The following is an 18,124-nucleotide window of genomic DNA, read 5'->3' on the forward strand; positions in this document are numbered from 1 at the left end:
TGAAGGACCACTGCAAACACATACATATACTGTCACATTTATTTAACATATTATCAACTTCTAATTAGGCCACAGATGTTTCAACATGTTACTGTGTGTTTTTAAACGTCAAACCGTTACAAAGAATGAAAAGGGTTTTCCCTATATACTAAAATGTCAACACTAACAGGCTACAGCATTTACAACATCATGTCCCAACTGTATGTGTATTTACCCATATTTACATTACCACGTAATAAGCATATTTTAATATACTCTAATAGATTACAATGTTACATTTCACACCAAATTTCTCTAGCAGCACTTTGATTTTTTAAATCTGGACTATACTATACATTGACCATAAAAAGATTAGTTAAATGAACCAGTGAAATCATAATATATGATCAGTCATACTTTATGACTGTACATTATGTGACCAATATGTGAAAGCAATAGTACCGTACAGTAACAATATACTAACCATATAACTAATAATGAGGCAGATCCAGCCAATTTTGTGAAATAAGGTCGAGTAAAGGCTGTTTTTTTCTTTTAAAATGTTTAATAATCAGTTATGTTCAGAAAATGTTTAGTATACTCTCCTTACTCCAGTCAGTCCATACTGACCACTGGTGCTCCACATAAAGTTACACAATCATGTTGCATCCTGTGTTATAGTAGAAATAGTAATTTCTGTGTCTGTTAAATATGTGCTGCAAGTTGGAATTTAACTTATCATTACACAAAAACATCTTGCATGAGATGCTTGAGCTGCATCAGCTATAAGGTAAAGAAAACACAATGATTCTTATTTTCAGGTGATTTAAACAAATTAAACCATCTCTATCATATTCCATTCCTGCCAATAGATCCTCCGAAACGTTATACACTGGACCTTTAACTGCTGATTTTATACCACAGAGCTTCTCAGACAGAACTACATGAACTGATCTGCTTAATTGCAGAGATGCCGCCTTTTTTAAAAGTCTTTTATTATATTGCCAATCCCAGACCAACTATGTGATAACCTGCACCTGGTCAGGAAGTGAAATAGCAAATGTCCAATTTAAGCCCTTTAAAAAAAGTCCAATGTATGGGACAGTAAGAAAGGAAACATACAAAAACAACAATATTAAGGCTTGGTGCTGATGCCAGTGGACTGTTCATCCGTTGTATGCTCTTGAAAACCAGTCACCACAGAAGAAAACTCTACAGTTACACACAAATATCCACAGTTCACCGATTATTTCCAAAGGAGAAGGACAAAAAAGTGTCAGCGATGGAAGAAAGGATGTAGAGAATGGAGGGAGGAGGAAGTAGAAGAAATGAATGATGGACAGATTTATCTTCAGACTTTGCCACAAACACAAACACTTACAAGAATAATAAGCCTCTCCTGCTGTTCAGTATGCAGGTGTAGTTTCTTCCATTTATAACTGTTTTCAGATACTCATATGACCACTTTGGCATTAACAGCAAAACATCCATCAGCTTGATAGTCACATTCATTCATATGCCTCTTCAAGGTTTTCCACATGGAGGCAGATCACCACAGTTTGCTCCGTAGTTTGTTCACTAAAGAGAAACACTGTTGCCTTCCCATCAAGAATGTCCTCGTGATGATCTCAGTTGTCAGTGTGTGTGCTGCATAAGTTTGGCAGCTGAGGATTTTGCATCGTCCAGCCTCTTCCCCACATGTGTGTTGTGTGTGCTGTATGTTTTTGATGATGTCTGTTTTCTAAGTTGCATGCAGACATCTCTCTCTGTGTTTAGCTCAGTGCTGACAGCCACGTTTGTGTCGAAGGCGTTGTTTGTCTTGATGGACGTGTGCGCGTATGTACTGTCATTGCGGTGGCTGCGTGTCATGGTGACTCTGAAGGTGTGTGTGTGCTGCAGTTCCATCCTGTCCTCCTCCGACACTTTGATGAAAGGACACCAAGCAAACGCATGACGGAAACCAGCACGAAACCTGCAGAAAGAGGGGAGAATTGGTTTTTTGCCTCAAGTTTTGGGATAGTGAAGTTTCTGGGTGTGAATATGCCTTTTACCTTTGGTTTAGACAGCAGTAAATGATGGGGTTGTACATGGTGGAGCTCATCGCCAACCAGAAGATGGCCAGATACACCTGACAAAGAAAGGAAACATGATGCCCAATAAATGAATACGTTTGACTAAAATTGATTAATAACAGCCTGAAAAACAGCTGCTAACCTGTTGAATGTAATGTTGTTTATAAATGTCCCTGTTAAATGATCCCAGTATGAAGTAGATGTGGTAGGGCAACCAGCACAGGGCAAAGGTCACCACCACGACAACCATCATCTTCACCACCTATGAGGAATAACAGAGAGAGGAAAAATAAGTCAATATTACCATGTTTTAAATTCCAGTCTAATACCACTGAGTTCAGTTCAAATTTCAGCTATATTTAGCCCAGGTTATCTGAGCCTTTTTTAACAGTGAGGGTGAAAGATGAGGCAGACTTATAGTTTCTGACAGTAGAAAAATAAACATGTGTGACCTTTCTCTTGGCTGTTATCTGGCTGTGGTAATGGTCTGTCGCCTCTCCAGGGATGTGCCCGCCCCACAGTGATCGGCCAACTAAACTGTAGGTCACCAGCATCACCAGCAGAGGGAGCAAGTAGATCAGCAATATCAGTGCAAACTGGTAACTGCAGGAGAAAGAGTAAACTGGTAACTCATATGGTGATAATTTGATAGTGCTTAACAGTATAAGGGTTTACTAACATGAATGATTAATGGAAAATGTTTAATGGTTGTGAGTACTTGACATACAACATAGCTTGCTTTACTTTTAAACCAGCCCCATTTGCAACATTTCAAAGTAAAGACACTTTAGCTTGTAAAATGGGAGATAATCATAACCCTTTATAAAAAAAGTAATCAAGCCTGCAATTACAGGTGTCTAAGTCAGTAGTAAATAGTATTGTATTATATATATATCTGCCTTATTGTGTCAAATGTCACTGTCAGTATTCAGTGTTTTTTTTATATTAATCTTGTTCTCTCACCTTAGTTGATGAGTTCCTCCATAATCATCAGGCCAGTTGACCATGCACACGGTTCTGGGGTAGTAAAATCTTGTCACACTGTAGTAGCACTGAGGGAAAGCCAGTAAGATGGCTACTATCCAAATCAGGGCGATGACAACCTTCGTAGAGGTGGAGGAGAGGCGGGGCTTCAGAGGGTGGATGATGGCCATGTACCTGAAACAAGAGAACAAGGTTTAGTCAGTCATATTTATCTTTTACTTGCCGTTACTTGATGTTTAACTGATAACTGAAATATGTAAAGAAGACCTGTGTGGGCATCTGTGCCAGAAATAGTTTCACTCATCCGTCAAACCATTAGCTGTGAGATAATGATTTTAAATCCCTTCACTCAATGTGACATCAATGTAATCAGAAAGTTAAAGGCCACAGGTCAGAGTCAACCAATGGCTGCTGCAGCAAGGACTCAGCCTTGTTACATGCGGCGCCAGCTCTAGCTAACAGGGTGCCCCTATATTAAATTAAAGAAGAAAATGTCTTATTTTTCTGAACATCTATTCGCGCATTCTTGGCTGGGAACATATGAGCTGTCAGGGTTAGAGGGATAGAACATTATTATCATGTAAGTCTGAGGAATATTGTTGCTTCTTTGTTTGTTTCCTCTGTATAGCCTTTCCTTTTCCTCCATCATCCGGAACATGTTATTCTCACCCCAAATAAAATATTCTGTGATTAAAACTAATAAATCAATTAATACTTTCTCTTGAATACTGAGTTCTGATCTCATATTTTGCTTAAGTGTTAATTAAATGATGACATTGATCTTGGGTAATGGAGGAATAATACTGATCTGCCTCTTTGCTTCACAACTCTCAAAGTGTCCAAAACCTTGAAATAATCTAAATAATTCTGAACACAAACCACACAAAATATAGAACTGATCGCTTTCATTGCAGTGTGGTAACTCTTTGTAGAGGAGACCTCTCTTTCATTAAAGATGAAGAGCTATTTTGTTGATTTATCATCTGTCTCTCTGTCTCTGCTTGTACACTGGCCATCTGCCAAAGGAATAATACTCACAATATTTTATTCCTCTCTGCATGTCTGTGTGCTAACAAAGGCTATAATGATTCTCGACAATTATCTTTATCATTAAACATAAAATATATCTTGTGAATATTTATATGTGTACAATGATTTTATGGAATCAGAGGAAGATTTATTAATCACAGATGATCATGGATAATAGTTAATGTATGTATCTCCATATCTGATTTGTAAGAACAAGAACCTTTACACATGAGAATGTAAAATGTTTATTGAAAAGAAATAGTGCCCCCCTAGTGTATATATACTGTAGTTTGGTGGAAAATTTGATGTAATAATAATAATAGGGTGAATTAATGATAAGAAATACCAATAATTGTGGTGGCCATGGCAACTCATCGTAATTGTTATGTAATGTGCTAAATTTGCTTAACAACATTACACAGTACTGCCACCTTTGTAGTCAAATGATTTAACTACTATATGACTGTGAATCATTAATTTGAATTATTCAGACTGACAGCATGAATGTATTTCCCTTTTTCTCACTGTGTGTGATCTTGCATCAGATGATTTTAATTAAAGACGCAACTTTGAAGTCCTTTTTTATTGTATTCTGTTGTATTGTATTCTGGCCTCATATTAAGCTCAGTGGAGCAAGACACACAAAACTGTATCGTGTAATCAGCAAAGCAAACCACAATCAGGTTTTTTATTTGCTTTTACATCAGCTTTAAAGGTCCAATGTGTAGGATTTATGTATTTGCAGATTGCAACTCACTTTACCCTAGTGTACAACCACCTGAATATAGGAATAATTCTGTGTTCATTACCTTAGAATGAGTCTTTTATACCTACAGATAGTAAGGAACTACAGTGGCCACAAACCGCACAAAAAATGCGAACAGCCCTATCTGTATCTGCCAGTGTTAAGTTTTTCCCTTCAAGGCTACTTTAGAAACATGGGTGTCAAAATGACTGCCTTCATGAAAGGCGACCTGCTGTGTCTGTAGATATAAAAGGCTCATTCTAAGGTAAGAAAAACACAACCATTCTTATATTCAGGTGATTATACACTAATGAAAACATTACATTGTTATATTCCATTTCTCCCAATAGATTCTCCTCAATGTCAAACACTAGACCTTTAACTCTCAAACCTCAAAAAGGAAGGTGGAACCTTTAGGGTTGTTGCTGCGATGTGAAGGTGGCAGAGAGTCATACAACAACCATTTTATGAATGTAGACTACGTTTCACAGTTTGTCTGTGTTAATTGATTGTTTTCCACTTGCTGCTGTAGCTGATGAAACCAAAGAAAAGGCCTGAATGAAGCCATATAAATGGATGATTCCACAAATTGGAAGCTAGTGAGGAGGAATTATTTAGTTATAAACAGATTTTCAACTCAGAGAGCCACATATCATATATGTCACTTACACACATGAGAGAATAATGACACTGCATTGCAGTGTGTGTAGTTAGTTAGTTTTTTGGGTACACTTGTGCTGCAATAAATCCCATCTTTATGAAGTTTATAATGTTTGTTTTCTGGTCATTTTTGAGGCCATAATTAGTGATGTTGTTGTATTGGTCTAGAACAAAACACTAGAAACACCTGAAAAATAACAATAAGTGCATTAATGCAATATCTATTACAGGGCTGATTGTACACATGTGCCTAATAAACCTGTAACTCAGTATATATGTTAAGCACAGTTTCAGACTTAGAACAGACTGACCATTCATGCTCCAGTAAGCATTAATGACATCTGTATCTCTGCTGCTTGTTGACCCATATCTCCTTCATGCAGCAGTTAAACAGTTGCTGCTGATGATCACATCAAGTGATGTATCTGAATGGACCTCAAATAACTCTGAAAATGGTCAATGAAGAATTAACTAATGAGTAGGCCCATTAGCCTGTATCTGCCAAAATACATGGGATGACAAGAAGTTTTCAGGATATTTTGTACTTATAAACCAGAATGTTAACCATATTTATACAGCATCATTTAAATTGATAAGGAAAGAAACACTGATATATCATATATAGTGTAGTAATGTTGTAGTTAAGAGGGTTATTTGCTAATGCAACTTGATTTCCGTACTGCTGAGTTGACTGTTTCAGTAAGTAGTCATCCATCCCTTTCTGACTATACATAATGCAGCTCCTAAGTGGGGTTTTTGCATGAGAATCAGTCATCCTATTAGTGTCTAATTGCTGGTACGAAACAGTTTCATAGGTGCTGGCTTTTTAATGGCAATTTGGATAAGAGCCTCAGCTTCAATGCAATGTTAATCTACTTGGAGAACCAAGACTTAATTTGTAGGAGAGCTCTCATACCTGTCCACTGCAATGGCAGCCATCGAGTATATTGATGAAAACATGGCCGTGATGGGGAAGAAGTTCTGAAATCGGCAGTAGCCCAGGCCAAAGTACCAGTCATTGTGAAGAGCGTAGACAAAGTTAAAAAGAGTGTTGAAGGTTGCCATGGAAACATCAGAGAAGGCCAGGTTGACAATGAAGTAGTTGGTTACGGTCCTCATGCGCCTGTGAGCAAGAATAATCCAGATCACTGTGACATTCCCAGTGATGGACACCAAGATGATGAGGGAGTAGGCTATAGCCCACAGAGCCACCTGAGAGAGGAGAGGAGGAGGAAGAGGAGAGGAGGGAATGGGAAGAGGAGACGTTGTGAAAAATAGATAGACTGTATGTGTAGCTACTGTAACAAAAAATATATTAAATATAAAATGTATATTATAATGTGATATTGTTCTCCCCACAAGACTTACAAAAAGCCATTTCATACAAAAAGAAGAGATGTAGGCTATCAAATTTACACCACCGACATACATAAAGATGATTTATACTAATAATTCAATGAATACAAATACAAGTTCAAAATACAACTTGAATAGGCTACTCTATGTTTTTAAGACAAATCAGTCACAGGAACATGATTCAACTCTTCAATCAACTCTTTCATTCATTCTGTCTCATTTCGATGTGCTTTTCAGCTCTGTAATTCCCTCAGTAAGAAAGAACTGACTTCAACCAGTTTTATTTCTGATCTGGTCTCCCACCTGCCAGTCGGGCTGCTGGAACTGATTCCCAGTCGTCTCGTTTCCGTCCTCCAGCCAGTCGGTGGTCACTGATAACGGAAATGAAGTGGCCTCCATGTCTCGTTCAATGTGTTGAATGAGACCCTCAGCGTCCATATTCGTCTCCCTGTTCACCTGGTGACAGAAACTTTATCTAACTGTGTGCGCTATGCGTCATGCGTAATTAGCCATAATGAGGGATTGTTGTACTGAAATAGTTTTTAAAAAATTCCTTGCGTTGTTGGGTTTTTTTGAGTATCGCAAACATATATATATATATATTTTTGTTTTTTTAAGTATTTAAAGTGGGTCATAAAACCTCATCATCTTTTCATTTTCTTCTCATGGGCTATAGCCAAAGCCAGTTTGGAAAATGCCATACAGTACATATAAGCTGTTGTGCAGAGAAAAATGTATTTTCCCTTTGGCTTTCAGATGTTTAATTATATTATTTTAAAATAATGAAACCCTGAAACAACTATGCATTTCAGATTTGAGCCAATCAGACAAGTGTTAAATTACACTGTTTGAACATTTGGCGCCTGAGTTAATAATCATACACCATATCACTATTATGGCAAGTTCCACAGTCTACTGATAGCCTAATCTAACATTAGCAGATTAGGTTTTAATAAACCATTTCCTTAAAGCTAACTGCACTTTATAGTGCACATTTGATAGAAAATATGCTTTAATTAACTGGTAATATACAAAATACACTCATAAGCCAAACTGCATTACGGGAATTTGGCAGACACAAGCAATATTATGTTTCTTCGGCTGCAGTAAACGCAACAGTCATACAGCCCAAGTGATGAAAATGATGTGTTGGACAACACCAGGGAAATATATTCTCTACAAAAATAAGACAAAATCTCTGTCGGATTATTACTTTAATTTGTCTTACCTCTCTGATTAGACGGTTGAGTTGTCAGTTTTAACATCAGGTTGTGCAGTCCATAGCAAATAATGTCCGAAAATTAGACTCCTTCTGCGTAATGGACAAGCAGACCCTTCCAATAATCCATCAAGACATCTCCAGACATCCCTCTCTCTCTCTCTCTCTCTCTCTCTCTCTCTCTCTCTCTCACACACACACACACACACACACACACACACACACACATAAACACACACTCGTTCTCCCTCTCCTGGAATGTGTAACTGGCTGATTATGGTACAAGCTGATGAAAGTGACGGAGACGCACAGACAGGCAGACACGCGACTGTGCGCAACCCAGTGTACAGAGGGAGAGAGAGAGAGAGAGACGGACAATGAGAGGGGGGGGGTATTTTATATTTTTACACCAAAACTCTTGGGGTCCATTCAAAAGGCTCAGATCTTGTTGCGGTTGTGTTCAGCCTATACGTGCCTCCAGTGTAGCCTCTGTAACCTACAATCATTATCTGCAGTCACTCGGGTTTAAGTAAGATTGTCCTCTTGATTGTGGGTTTTGACATGACTGAAGAGGTCAAATTTGTTTTCCTGTATTGCTTTTTTGTGTTCATGGTGATTCTTGGTGATGGGTTGCTGCCACTTGTCTTTTACTGCTCCTATAAGATTTCAGTTTAACTGTATTGTTGTGTTTCAAGCAAAATCCTCCCAGACGATGGAGTTGACGTGAATCTCTCTTGTTCTTGTACCTCATAATCAACATCAATACAAATTCATCATCATTTTCTATGCGGATCTCATTTCATAAGCTGAGTTTCTAGGTGAAAAAGGAGATAGGTGCTCGATCGCGTGATATTTCTGATGGCTTGCAGTGTTTCCCACAGGTTGAGATGACATTAACTGAGGGGGGGAGGGGGGCAGAGTTGAAAATGGGGCTGATCAACAATGCTGAAGTACTTGCAAAGTACACCCCTGTGTTTGCAGATATTGGCAATCACACATTTGTGACTGCTACTGTCTACTTTTAGTTAGAGCTGTGGCATGTGAAACATGACAAAACACTTAAATGTCCCCCCAGAGGTTGTATGAGTCATTGTTAATGTGCTGCCGGTTTAAAAACGTGACCATGAATAAAAGTATTAAAATTTGTATGTATAGGGGCATCAAGACAGGGCACTTGGTCAATGTGTTAGCATTTCCCTGGTGACAAATGTACTGCATCTGCTTAGAAAGACATGTAGAGTATAAATATGAATTCAATTTGTGCACTAGATTTTTAGATGTTTACATTTATGGAAAAGTACTTTGATGATATTTTATCATTGCAGTCATTTTATTTTAGTTTCTCTTTGAAATCAGTGAAACAAAGAGCTTTATGATGAGATACTGGCTTTGTTCTTTCCATGTGAAATGGCTTCTATGCCTCTATCATTGTTATATCTCTCATTGTGATTTCTGTTGCTTTTGTTCTCATTTGACTTGTTTGTTGTCCACCATTCCTCCCTCCTGCTCTTTCTGTTCTCTCCTCCCTCTCGGGGGAAATCTACTGTGTGTATTTTCGCATGTGTCTGCACAGAAAAGAACGGATAGAGGTAGAGCCTGCTGACTTCAGCTGAACTCTGTCTGTCTTTTCTCTGTTTTCTCTGTCTGCATGTGTGAAGTTTCACATGCTCACAAATCCTTATTGGCCAGCGGGGCCTTATGAAGGGCATTTTGAAGGGTATAGACAGGGGAATGAAATGTTTCTCCCAAGCTGGTATAAGTGTACTTAACAAGTGTCGTCCCCTAACTGAATCTGACCCTGAGGCACTGTAGAGGCACAAAATAACAGCGGTGATCATCCAGGATCTGAAACTAATGAGGAAGGGTTGAAACACAGCCTGTCTACCCGGACCAAACAGATGGCTGCATCGACTTACACTGCCTCATGTCTTCTGTTAAATGTTGCTCTTGAACACATCTGGCTGCTAACATGTGCAATCACAAACAATAACAAGCATTTTCATGCCAAAGTGAAAGTGACTAAACTGTCTCAGAATTCAAATGAAGAACATGTCTGATTAAACCTGAAGCTGTTCCGGTTTGCTTTACTTTACGTTGCCAGCCGATGGTCTTCTGCTTGTGGAAGAAGATAAGAAAAGGGGGAGGTAATAAATAAGGAATAAGCAAACTAACTGGATGAAAATTGTGATTCACTTGACTGAACAGCCACTCAGACAGCTCCCTGTTCCGACTCTACATGCTTTATCAGTTGAATGGCTGCTGATAATAGCCAGAGGCAGTGGTGCTGCACGCAGTGTATACACCAAAGGCAATGCCCAAAGACGCTACCTGTTTATTTTGGTGTATGAGGCTGTATGTGTCTGTAAAACCTTCTCAAAGACACTGTTTTCTTATGATGATGTGTAGACAACAAAGTTAGTTTACATGTATGTTTCTGACATCTTTAATCAATTGATTTACCTGTTAAAGAAGATCAATCAATCAAGTTCTGTGTGCTGGTCAGTGTATGAGGCTTCAAAAAAGGCACAAACATGCAGGTCCCAAACAAAAGCAGTATTAGTAACTTCAGAAGTCCTAAACCAGTCCCTGACACATCACAGTAACTGTCCAATTCTGTGTGGTCGCTCTTTGCTGTATTTCACCACTAGGGGGCAGAGTTACATATTTTGAGTTACTGTGTAATCCATAGTGTGCTACTTATTTGCTGAAAACTTTAAACACCATGCCTTAAAAAAAGTTGAAATTGTGTTCCCCTTTCATGTTCCTGATTACACGCCATGTCCCATCTGAGGCTCAGGCTTTTTTTTACAATGAAGGTGTCAGCATCTCATTGGCATTTAAGTCAGTTGGTATTTGTTTTTATTTGGCACTTATTATCTGCATGCAATACAAACTTTTAAAGCGCTTTGTAAAGCTTGGTTTATTAATTTGTAGACAAACAAATCCCTGAATCCACCAGTTGACTGACCCTGCAGGTCTACAGAGTATTGGTATTGATTTAGGCTGTGTGGTGATTAGCTACTGGCTGTTATTATTATTATTATTATGTTATTGTAACGCTGTCTTATGTTTGTCTTCATTGCCAAATCTCTCTTGAAAATTGGGTTTATATTCTAATCTCAGGGAGTATTTGATGGTGGGCAAATAAAGAAAAAAAGTGAGGCAGTGCAATGAGCCAATAAGCCCATTTGTGGATACTTCTCTGTGCAGGTAGGGGGGAAGTTTGAGGCATTGAGATCAATTTTGTGGTTCGGTGGTCAAAAAAAAAATATTTGACCAAATCCATCAATCATTGTAGAAACCTTAATAATCATATTTTTACGGGTGTATTATTTCAGCCCACCATCCATCCATCTATCCATCCATCTATCAATCCGTCCGTCCATCACGTCAACGTCCGCTCCAGGTGTGGCGATGACAACCCGGAAGTGTGTTGTCAACAGAGCAGGCAGCCGCCGAAGACAACCGTCCTCAGTCAGACACAATGTCCAATAACGATGGAGTCCGATACTGTGACAGGTTCTCCTACTGTCTCCTCAAATTCATCCTGTTCGCCTACTCCATCATATTCTGGGTGAGTAACGTCTTTATTATCGGTCGCTGAAGAGGAGCTTGTTTGCACGGATCTCCCGGTTTGAGGGGGTGGACAGGGTGTGTAAGAGTGTGTTTCAACCATTTGACAAACGGTGGCTGTGTAGTATGCTGTTAAAGCTCCGTGGATTAAATATGAATTGATCCTGTTATGGCGAGAAACAAATATGGAAATGTAAGGTTTTATCCCCTCAGCTGTGTTCAGTTTTGTGATCTCCAGCTTTGAAGCGGCAGGTGTTGTACCTGTGGAGTAATGTTATTCTGATCGACTGTTTGGTGCAATGTGGCCACACCCTCCCCTGTGCACCTTTACCCTACTCCTACCTGCCTGGTCCCTACTGCATAAAGAGAGCACATACAGGGAAATAGGAAAGAGGAACTGCATGTTTTTAGGCTTTTTTTCCCCGCACACAACCTGTTTGTGTCTTTCTGTGGTCCCACCACAGCAGGAGTCACGACTGGGTCACCACGTGACATATCAGCAACTGTTTTCAGTAAATGACAGACAGTGAAATGACAGCATTGAGTTGGTGCAGTAATTGTATGGCGCAGACAGTCAAGTGTACCAACAAGTCTTTCTGCATGGTAGCCTCAAGTTAAGTGTAGACATATTCAGTAAAGTTTTCAAATATATTTCTGGCAATAAACTTTTTTATTTGAAATACTGCCATCTACTGCACATGCCCACTTGCTCCTGGATAGTGTAAACCATAGCTTACTGCAGGCGCTTGGAGGGATTATGAACTCATAAAAGAACTCATTTGGTATGCTCTCTAATAGATAATGCCAGTAGGAGTCTGTAAGTAGTGCTTACAGTTTTGTCAGTAAGGAGCCTACAGTACTTGTACGGTTTGATATCTCCCAAATGAAGTGGCAGCAAGCCTTCTTTTCTCCAAATCTAATTGTTTTTACATGATTTTCTATAGACACTGGAATGAGCGGCTGTATTGAATTTTATTATTTTATGAAGTGGCTAAACTCTTTGTCCAACCTACTGACTTGTTAAATTTTTGTGCGACACTCTGCAGCTGCTCCCTCTCACTGACAACATGACAGATTGTATATTTGTGCAGACAGATGGCTGATTGACAAAACACTTACTGTACAAAGAAAATCAATTATTTTCTGTTTTTTTTTCTGTGTGACATTCATGAAACGTTTATTCATGGAGAGAGAGAGAGTGAGGCAGAGAGGAGTCAGTAACGGGCTTATTATGGTGAATGAATGCTGCCTTGATAGGGGAGGTGAAACAGATTAACAAGTTATATTTACTCTGCTCCTACAGCTTGTTGATTTACACATGTTAAAGAGACATTCTCACTAACTGTCAGTGAAGAATGTGGTTTATCTCGGTGTGATAGAGTCAAGAATAAAGAGCAGTTTGGTCACATTGTCACATCCTCCAGGAAACGCTGACGGTAACAAATGTGCACACACTGCATTAAAGTGGTTGCTGTTTTATTAAAGTCAGCACCAACAGTTTGTTTTTATCTGATAGTGATTCATTGGGATTTTTTTGTTGCTCACATTCCTGTTTATGTTTTCAACCTCAGACCCTTTGCTTTCTGAACTATTCAACTACCTAAAAAAGGCTTTTAGTGTCTTACTTTTTTAATATTTGTATTTATTCCTCTACTTCTTTTTAAAAAAAATGACCTGTTCTTCACACTGATTCATTGTCCCACAGGACAGGATGTCCGTGTGCGGTGTTGTCAACTGCTGAAGACGCAAACAGCCAAGCGAAATAGCCAATGTTGGACAAACAATGTACAGGCGAAGAGTTATTTCCTGCTCATTGTGGAAAATTGTTTACAACAGTCATACAGGGGCAATGATTTATTTCCAGTGATTTACTGTATCACAAAAGGTGTAACACAAATGAGAAATACTAAAACCAAAACTAAAAGTAAACAAAGTATTTTTCAAGATGACTGTTCCAAAGATCATGTTTTATGGTCTTTGAAAATCATTCTGAGATAAATTGTTATGCCAGTGTATGTAGGGACTTAATGCAAACTGGAGTTGGAAGTCAGTTTATTAAATGCTGTAATCAGTCACATTTAAAGCTTTTATTTTGACAGGATTGGAAGTGTATAAAATGGTTTTGTCAGTAGTTATGATTACCATCTGTAATCTGTCATAAATTGTTCGGATTAATGTCGAAGCAACTGAAGTTTTTTGCATTTGAAGATAACCTTGCCAGCTCTGAACTTCTTGTTCCTGTGGGTTGATTTCACTTCAGTCTTCCGTGTGAGGTTATCTGCTTTATTTAACCTTTATTTACCCAGTGAAGGTTAACTAGACCCACTTCATTTAGCAGTGGCTCACACTGATACACACACATTGGGACTTCCCAGTTTAGCAGAGGTCTTTGACTTTTGACCACTGAGCAGTTGTAATTGTGCTGTAACTTGGCACAATACAACTGTTATTGTTTAAGGGAATCATTACAGATTCAGTCCTCTACATTCCCGCTTCCTTTACTGCCATGTTATGTCTATCAAATAAACATGTTTGCTTTTTGTACCATAAGGTTTAATTGGATTTAGAGTAGTTTCAAGTCTTTAAAGTCTCCTATCAAGACAATCTCCTCTATTATTTTCTGTGTAAACACACACCAGTGTTGACCAAGCACCATTGCACAAAGTGGAATGTTTCTATACTGTTCCCTCCTTTGTGCTGATGTTCAATGAACAATATATCTGTTAAATCATTTACTAATGGGTCTCCTCCCTATTTCATCTCATATGTTATTTGTCTACTGCTTTAGTTTCCACAATATTACATGAAAGTACCTTTTTTGCCACATTAAAAGTAAAAACAGGAGCTCCAATTGGTCAGGCACAATTCAGAGCCTCGCATCTGACCACATGTGATCAAAAGACAAAAGGGAACAGTGAACTATAAGATTAATTGTCTGTCAGATTGACTTTCATTGTTAGTGTTTCACACTGACTACACATGTTTAAATTAAACTCAGGTATCTTTGAATAAAAGTTGATTCCTCTTTAAATTAGTTTGCGGGCAATTGATAAGTGTCCGTCTCTAATTTAGAGAACCCATTAGTAAATTAAATAAAGTAACATTTAAAAGCCACCCATGAGACATATTTTCCCTCATTTTAATGCATATTTAACTGCCTACTTTATAATTTGTCTTTGATTACTTTCTAATATTATACCAGTTCAAGTTTACCACTAACAGCCTGATGGAAAAAAGCCATAGTCCTGCAGTGAGGCCTTGTAGAAGTGTATTTGTATCTGCAGCCTGTAGCCTAGTTTCAGCACTGTACTGTATGCTCCCACAGCAGTCAGTCAAGCACACTAATAGCACTGTGAAGTTGTTTGAACAGAGTGTAAGAGATTATATAAAACAACGTAACCATGGCCTTATGCCCTGATATTGTCACGAAGTCACAAGCAGCTAAGTGCATGCTGATAAACAGATCACTGCCTGTGTTTTTATATTATCTCAGGTATTTTTGTCAAGATTTGTTTACATGAAGAAATACAATTCACGAACCAACAAGACACTTTGTAAGGATGAAGATCACTCATGATCGTCTTTACAGAGATATTTAGAGTTTCTCTGTTTATTGCTCCGAGTGGTTTCCTCTTCTCTTGGCTGAATGGGAGTGAGTTTTGGGCGGGTGAGCAGCCAGCAGCAAGATACCATAACAGAGAGCAAGCCAGGACTTGTAAGGAAAAGACATCATGGTGGATTATAAACAGTGCTTGGACCTTCAGAACTCGCAGATGACTACTAATGTAAAAACACTTCTTTTCTCTCCTTCCTCCTCGCCTCTGACATGTTGTCTGTCTTAATTTGGGAAGGCTGAATATAGATCATGGGGAGGCAGACTGCAATTAGCAACAAACGTGTCAAAGAATGAAGTGTTTGCAGATGAAACATGTTGTGATCTAACCATCCTCCAGAGCTAAGCTGTGTGTGTGTGTGGGGTGTTTATTTGGAAGTCCTCTTCTTTTCAGGGAAACTATGGGACAGAATGTAAAAGGTTGACTCAACCATTGTACTATTTTTTTTCCTGAATGGCTGCTGGTGTGGAGCGATAACCAACACTGCTAAATATGTGAAGACAACTAAATTGTATTTAACTGTTTAAAAGTGTTAGTGTCAGGATGTGTGTGTAGCTTCCAGGTAAATATATAGATGTGTGATTGGAAATTAGCAGACTCACTTGACTTACATGAAAGGTAAAAGATTATGAAAGTTACTATAAATGCATCATTGGTGTGTGGCCAGTCACTGCTTTAGATGCCTGATCACATTACAGGCCAACATTTGCTCATGTGCTATTTGGCTGTAATTGAATCCGTGCATGTGGCGATTTTAATTTTAGATTTGCCTGGAGATCATTGTGGGAGCAGACCTGGTCATTTAACTTTGTTGTTATGTTGTATGTGTATTAATTTTCTGCTACAATTGAGTATACGTTCACAGGAAGAAGAAAAAGGTGATTGCAAACTCATTGTGCCTTTTCATTTCAGCGCTCAAACATGCATGGTGAAGCAAACTACTATATTTGAGTTATGATACGTAAATATTAATTTTCTCTCTTTAACAAAATGAGACTGAAGAAGAATTATAACTGAAAAAGATTCCTTTATTTTTTAGACAGAAATCAACGTAATATTTTCTCTCATATTTTCCTTATTAAATTATATAATATTTTTTTATTCCTGAGTTAAGGTATAAACTGTGTTAAACAATGCATATTTCCTTTTCTTTGTAAAAGTGAATGTCAAATGTTAAGTTGCTGACGGATAGGTTTGGGTTTTCCTGACTAACCTTGTTTACAATGCTGTGAGCACCACAAATTAAATTCTGTTCACTCTGTTGTTCTGGGTTGGCAGCAGAAATATCACAGACACAACCAAAACTATCTGCATGGCTGCATGGATAATATTAGGGTGTAGTGTGGATATGTAATTTTTTTCACTTTGTTATTTGGGTGAACTGACCCTTTAAGTGTTTCTTCACTCTCATTCTGTCTCTGGTAGGCACTGACAGTCACTGATTGCATAATGACCTCCTTCCAGATGCTAATTTAATGCAGATTGTAGATGCAGCTTTGATATATGGTAATGTGAGGCTGAAGATATGCAGATGGTTTAAGGACGGCACAAAATACTGGACTGGAGAGTCCAAATATTTTTGACTGACGAAGCTCTCTGTTTCAGTCAGTTCCTCCGTGGTTGTGCAGTGAACCTATACCCATGTATATCTGCCTTAACGGTGACCTCGTGTTGGCAAGGTCACATTGTGGACCTAAACGATTGACTGATTTGAGTGAATTGAATTGACCTTTTGAGAAAGGGTCAAATTAAAAGTGTTAATTTCTGTGTAATGAGCCTTGATATGATAGAGTCTTCAGTTAGCGGGGAGCGTTTGGTAGCTGCTCTGTAGTCAAGGTTTTCTTCATTATTATTAAATCAGACCACTACCCCTATTAAATGGAGACCTTAATGTTCAATCACTTGTGCTTGAGCTGTTCACATATGTATCATTTTAATTCTTTAACATCTATACAGTAACTGTATATTACAGTGAAATATCTCTAGTTTTAATATCTAGTTTATAGTAATAATTATACTTAACCCCTTTAATGTGAGGTTTGTTGACCTTTTCTCAGAACTTCTAAGTTGTTCTTTCGTCGTTTTATTTTTTGCAAAAACAAGTCTGATGACATTTGGACACAAAATAAAAGACATAGCCTAGTTTCTATAGTTTCAACTGGTTGCCATATTGCTAAAGTGATTTTTGAAGATTTCTTTTTTTTCATTTTGATGTTTCGTACTGCTCTTATGGTGTAAATAAACTTTCAGGTAGTTTCTGAAGTATAGAGGTATTTCTTTCATCTCTGTGACACTGTGGTTTCACAGCAAGAGTCTCCAGTCATCCGTCTGTAATTCTATAATACACACCTGTCCTGTTTGTATATAAAACTAAGACTGATAGAAAGAGAAAGAATCACAACGAGGTGTTTGTGCGTGTGTGTGTGTGTGTGTGTGTGTGTGTGTGTGTGTGTGTGTGTGTGTGCTGTCTCACAGTCTACACAATTATCTGCTTCATAGCATTGATAGTTCTTAAAAATTCCAAATTCAGACTTGAATTGATTATCGAATTATGTCGGAGTAATTGAGTGAGAGAAAACCACAAGACAGCGTTGGCTGGAGTGAGGCTGTGTGCGTGTGCGTGTGTGTGTGTGCGTGTGTGTGTGTGCGTGTGTGTGTGTGTGTGTGTGTGTGTGTACTGATTTTTCCCAGTAGATTCACTGTATCCAAAGCTGAAGTGCTTCATAGAACCTAATTAAAGAAAGCTGTCATTTACAATAACAACACTGAATTATTTGTTATTGCAGCCCACTCCAGTCTGCTAAAAATGCAGATCATAATTAGACAATAAATAGGCTATACTCTCAAGGCTATAGACATTCCTACAGACAGGCCAATGACAATTTACTGCGGT

At 38.4% G+C, this 18,124-nt stretch overlaps 2 protein-coding genes across 3 annotated transcripts in view; one reads left to right on the plus strand and one right to left on the minus strand.

Annotated features, from left to right (window-relative positions):
* Positions 1-21: 21 nt before the first annotated feature.
* Positions 22-8,360, minus strand: tacr2 (tachykinin receptor 2). 2 transcript variants are annotated; one of them, XM_051380514.1, is made up of 8 exons: positions 8,054-8,360; positions 7,129-7,281; positions 6,386-6,681; positions 3,015-3,209; positions 2,504-2,588; positions 2,194-2,313; positions 2,031-2,107; positions 22-1,951 (listed from the first exon to the last, which is right to left on the minus strand). In XM_051380514.1, exons 2-8 carry the CDS (start codon positions 7,261-7,263, stop codon positions 1,615-1,617), a joined length of 1,245 nt encoding a protein of 414 aa, XP_051236474.1. In that variant the 5' UTR covers positions 7,264-7,281; positions 8,054-8,360; the 3' UTR covers positions 22-1,614. The 2 variants fall into 2 exon arrangements, with proteins under 2 accessions (XP_051236474.1, XP_051236473.1); XM_051380513.1 differs by having other exon boundaries at positions 2,504-2,654; positions 8,054-8,358.
* A 3,092-nt stretch (positions 8,361-11,452) lies between these two features.
* Positions 11,453-18,124, plus strand: part of tspan15 (tetraspanin 15) — a 34,964-nt gene continuing 28,292 nt past the window's right edge. The window contains exon 1 of the mRNA XM_051379304.1: positions 11,453-11,618. Within this exon, the coding sequence (XP_051235264.1) occupies positions 11,529-11,618 (90 nt within the window). The 5' untranslated portion in view covers positions 11,453-11,528. The remainder of the gene's footprint in view (positions 11,619-18,124) is intronic.

This window comes from Dicentrarchus labrax, unplaced genomic scaffold (genome assembly GCF_905237075.1).
Source record: "Dicentrarchus labrax unplaced genomic scaffold, dlabrax2021, whole genome shotgun sequence".
Lineage (NCBI taxonomy): Eukaryota > Metazoa > Chordata > Actinopteri > Moronidae > Dicentrarchus > Dicentrarchus labrax.

What these genes read in the sequence shown, in the direction of transcription:
- tacr2 (XM_051380513.1), bottom strand. Translation starts at nt 7,263, where the DNA reads ATGGACGCTGAGGGTCTCATTCAACACATTGAACGAGACATGGAGGCC. An exon ending in GCTGCCATTGCAGTGGACAG is followed by an intron (nt 3,210 to 6,385) that starts GTATGAGAGCTC and finishes CTCTTGTTTCAG; the next exon opens with GTACATGGCCATCATCCACC. An exon ending in AGATAACAGCCAAGAGAAAG is followed by an intron (nt 2,314 to 2,503) that starts GTCACACATGTT and finishes TATTCCTCATAG; the next exon opens with GTGGTGAAGATGATGGTTGT.